Source organism: Oncorhynchus clarkii, chromosome 17, assembly GCF_045791955.1.
Source record: "Oncorhynchus clarkii lewisi isolate Uvic-CL-2024 chromosome 17, UVic_Ocla_1.0, whole genome shotgun sequence".
Lineage (NCBI taxonomy): Eukaryota > Metazoa > Chordata > Actinopteri > Salmoniformes > Salmonidae > Oncorhynchus > Oncorhynchus clarkii.
The window spans coordinates 57,545,228-57,548,591 of NC_092163.1; the positions used below are offsets into that span (position 1 = coordinate 57,545,228).

The following is a 3,364-nucleotide window of genomic DNA, read 5'->3' on the forward strand; positions in this document are numbered from 1 at the left end:
CATGTCATCTTTAGTTTTGTCTGTGCAAACAACTGTATCCTGGTCATGATGTCCTTAAATGTGACCAATCAGCCTTTCCCACGCCTTAGTCAAACCACGTCTTCAGCAGACAGCAGCCTGCCATGTGTTTGAACTGGATCATTATTTTCTTGTTGACATAGGTCTGAAATAGAGACATATGATCCAGGCCACTCCTACAAATACAGTCATGTAAACGTTAGACTCAACAGCACTATAGTCTGAATCTGTGTTTAAACTTGTGGTGATATAGTTTCCAAATTGTTCAAACACTTAGTTAAACCACTCAGTAAACAACATGATAAACTCATCTTGTGATGAGACAACAAATGTAAATATGTACACTGGAACTATCTAAGTATGACTGTTCTCTACGACATAGTGAAGGCCAGAGCAAACATGATCACCTGTTGCAGGTGGAATGTGACCGCTGCCCCGCCCCAGCAGCGAGAGATGCAAATAGTGTTGGTATCAGTTTACAAGTTGTCCAGAGAGAAGAGAGAGAACAGACACAGTCATCAGACCTCTACAGCCTGCAGGTTACCAGCTACCATTGGCTAAGATGCACTGAAAAGAAATACCCAGACAAAAAGGTTGTTCACCTTGGCAACTCCTCCGTTTAGTCATGCCCATAGCAGATCTGCTGGGTGTCCAGTTCGACATGCAACTGCTGGGGAAGCTGACGTGTTCCGTGGCCGCTGTTCTGCTCATCTCCTGGGCTTACAGGTTCTACAGCTCCAGGGGTACAGCAGCTAAACCCCAGCTCTATGTGAGGCCTCCTCCAGACAGGCCCACTGAAGCACCCATTGGAACCTGTCTGAACTGCAAGATGGAACTGCGAGCTCCAAGCACAGCCAAACATGACACAAGAAGTGATGGGGACAAACAGCCTGGCCACTCACAGAGTGATGACCTGACACCTGACAAGACCAATACAGGGACAGGGAAAGGAGAAGTGACCCAGATTGAAGAAGCAGGCAAGTTCACAAACACTAAGGAAATGGCTGCATTGCAGGAGGAATCGAATGTAGAGGAGGACAACAGCTTGGAGTTGGAGGAAGATTTCCCCGTGTTTGTTGAGGAGGCTGAGATTAAGACCAATAATTGTATGTTTGGATCCATCTTGAAACTCCCTGATCCTAATGACAGTGGGCTGGCCAGCCCATCAGGCCGTCGATCCCCTTGCTTTCTGCAGAGGCTGGAGGGCAGTGTGGGGCTGGGTGTCGGCAGAGAGCTGCGGCAGGACCTGGGGCTCCAGGGGGCCTACTCCAGCTTTCTCTCCAAGGCAGAGATCACAGTGGAGGATGCCAACCTTGTGATGGAAGGACCTGGGGACCAGAGCATTGTGCGGGGAAAGATCTATGAATACTTTGTGGAATCTTCCTCACACTCCATCACAGACTCCATATTGGGTCAGTTTGAGGGGAATTCACTGGACTCACAGTCTGTGAAATTTGGAAGCCGTGGCAGCAGCCTCACTGAGCCTCCCTCGTCCCTAAGCCCCATCATCATGCGTGATCTGGTTTTGCCGCAGAGTCCTGATGAGAGGCCGTTCTCCCCAGTTAGTCCGGAGCCCACATCTCCCATCAAGCCGGGTCTCATACGCAAGGAGAGCTACCTCACAGCGGCTGAACATTCAGAACTCCTGATCACCTCTCTGATACCCAGAGCCTCGACCCAGCTGAGGCCCCACTCTCAGGCCTATTCATCAGGGGATCCCAGCCCTGTCACTCCCCTCAGTCCCACAACAGACACCAGGGGCCCCAGTGCATGGGAGAAGCCCAGCCTAGAAACCATTGCTGGGGCTAGATTTGTAAATCTGCCTCAAGAAAACATGGGCAGCTCAGAGTTGGAGAGCTTAAAGGCCAAACTTGATTTGGGCAACTGCATGGAGGTGCTGGAGCTGTCTAAGAAGCATGGGCAGGCCCCTCTGCAGCAGGCAGCCCTCAGAGTGATGTCTGACAACTACCTCCAGGTCCTCAGGGACCCAGGTCTGTATGGGATGCTGAGAGCAGGCGAGCGGGATGAGATTCAGAAACAGCGCATGAGAGGAAGGCAGTTCTTAGTGGCAGCCAACATGGTCCCTCAGGACTGGGTGGGGAGTAGTCCTCAAGGGACAAAAACAGAGCAGCGAGCCACCAACAAGCCATCCAGTGGTCTCTACTGCTATGATGATTATATAGACAGCTGGCACCCATTGTGTCCCATCCCGCAGGAAGTCATCTCCAAAGGCTGTGCCGTGTGCACTATGGACAACTACTTATTTGTAGCAGTGGGGGGCTGCCAGCAGGGCGCAGACAGAGAGATGAAGCCTTCCAAGAGAGTGTTCTGCTACAACCCTGTAACGTCCATTTGGAAAGAGATCAGTCCTATGAATGAGTCCAGGCCCCACTGCAAACTGGCAGCCCTGCAGGGCTGCATCTATGCCATCGGAGGGGAGTGTCTGTCTACCGTAGAGCGCTATGATCCCCGCTCTGACAGATGGACTTTTGTGGCCCCACTGCCCAATGATACATTTGCTGTGGCCCATCATGTCACGGTGTGCAATGGGGAACTTTTTGTTCTAGGGGGAACACTGAGATACACACTGTTGCGCTACAACCCAAAAACCAATGTGTGGAGGAAAAGCGCAATAACGGGAAGCAAAATGAGGACCACCGAGATAGTGGGAGTAGGAAACTTTCTGTATCGATTTGATGTCAACCCACAGCTAGGCATCAGTGTGTACCGCTACCACACCGTGGCACGACTATGGTATGAATGCTGCACCAAACGCCTCGCCCACTGCCCTGCCTTTCAGTGTGTTGTTGTGGACGACACCATCTACTGCATATGCCACCAGTTCACCATGAGGTTCCTGGCTGATGAGATCTCTCCGAGCTTCGTAGCGGATGATTTGAGTGTCCTCACTGCAGCTAAGGGCATCCTTTTCCCCTTTGTACTCTCACTTCCTGATAAGAAAGCTCTCCAGACCAGTGTGTGACCAGGAATGATTCTCCTCAGCACAGACAAGGTCAGAGCAGTGAGGGAGTATCTCGTGTTTTTATGCACCCAGGCCATTTTCATAGCTGAGAGTGTCCTACTGGGAAGCACAGCTGTCTTAATCAGAGACAATGAAAGTAAAATATTAACGCCATTCATGGTAATTAGACTACTGCTTGTTTAGATTTATTCAGGGTGTACTGCCATAGAAACTCTATGTTTTTGTGAAAGCTGCTTGTTCTTTTCATTTCCCTCCTCCCTTGCACTACCGAGTTACTTCTAAATCATGCAGATATACAAAATAATGAATAAACAAGTTAATTCACTCAACCATAATGCTTTGGAGTACTGGGTTGATATAACA

General features: G+C 50.0%; 1 protein-coding gene across 1 annotated transcript; it reads left to right on the forward strand.

The window, feature by feature from the left end:
• Positions 1–643: 643 nt before the first annotated feature.
• LOC139369852 (kelch domain containing 7A) lies at positions 644–3,001 on the forward strand. Its single transcript, XM_071109132.1, has one exon. The coding sequence runs from the start codon at positions 644–646 to the stop codon at positions 2,999–3,001; it is 2,358 nt and encodes a 785-aa protein (XP_070965233.1).
• Positions 3,002–3,364: the final 363 nt, after the last annotated feature.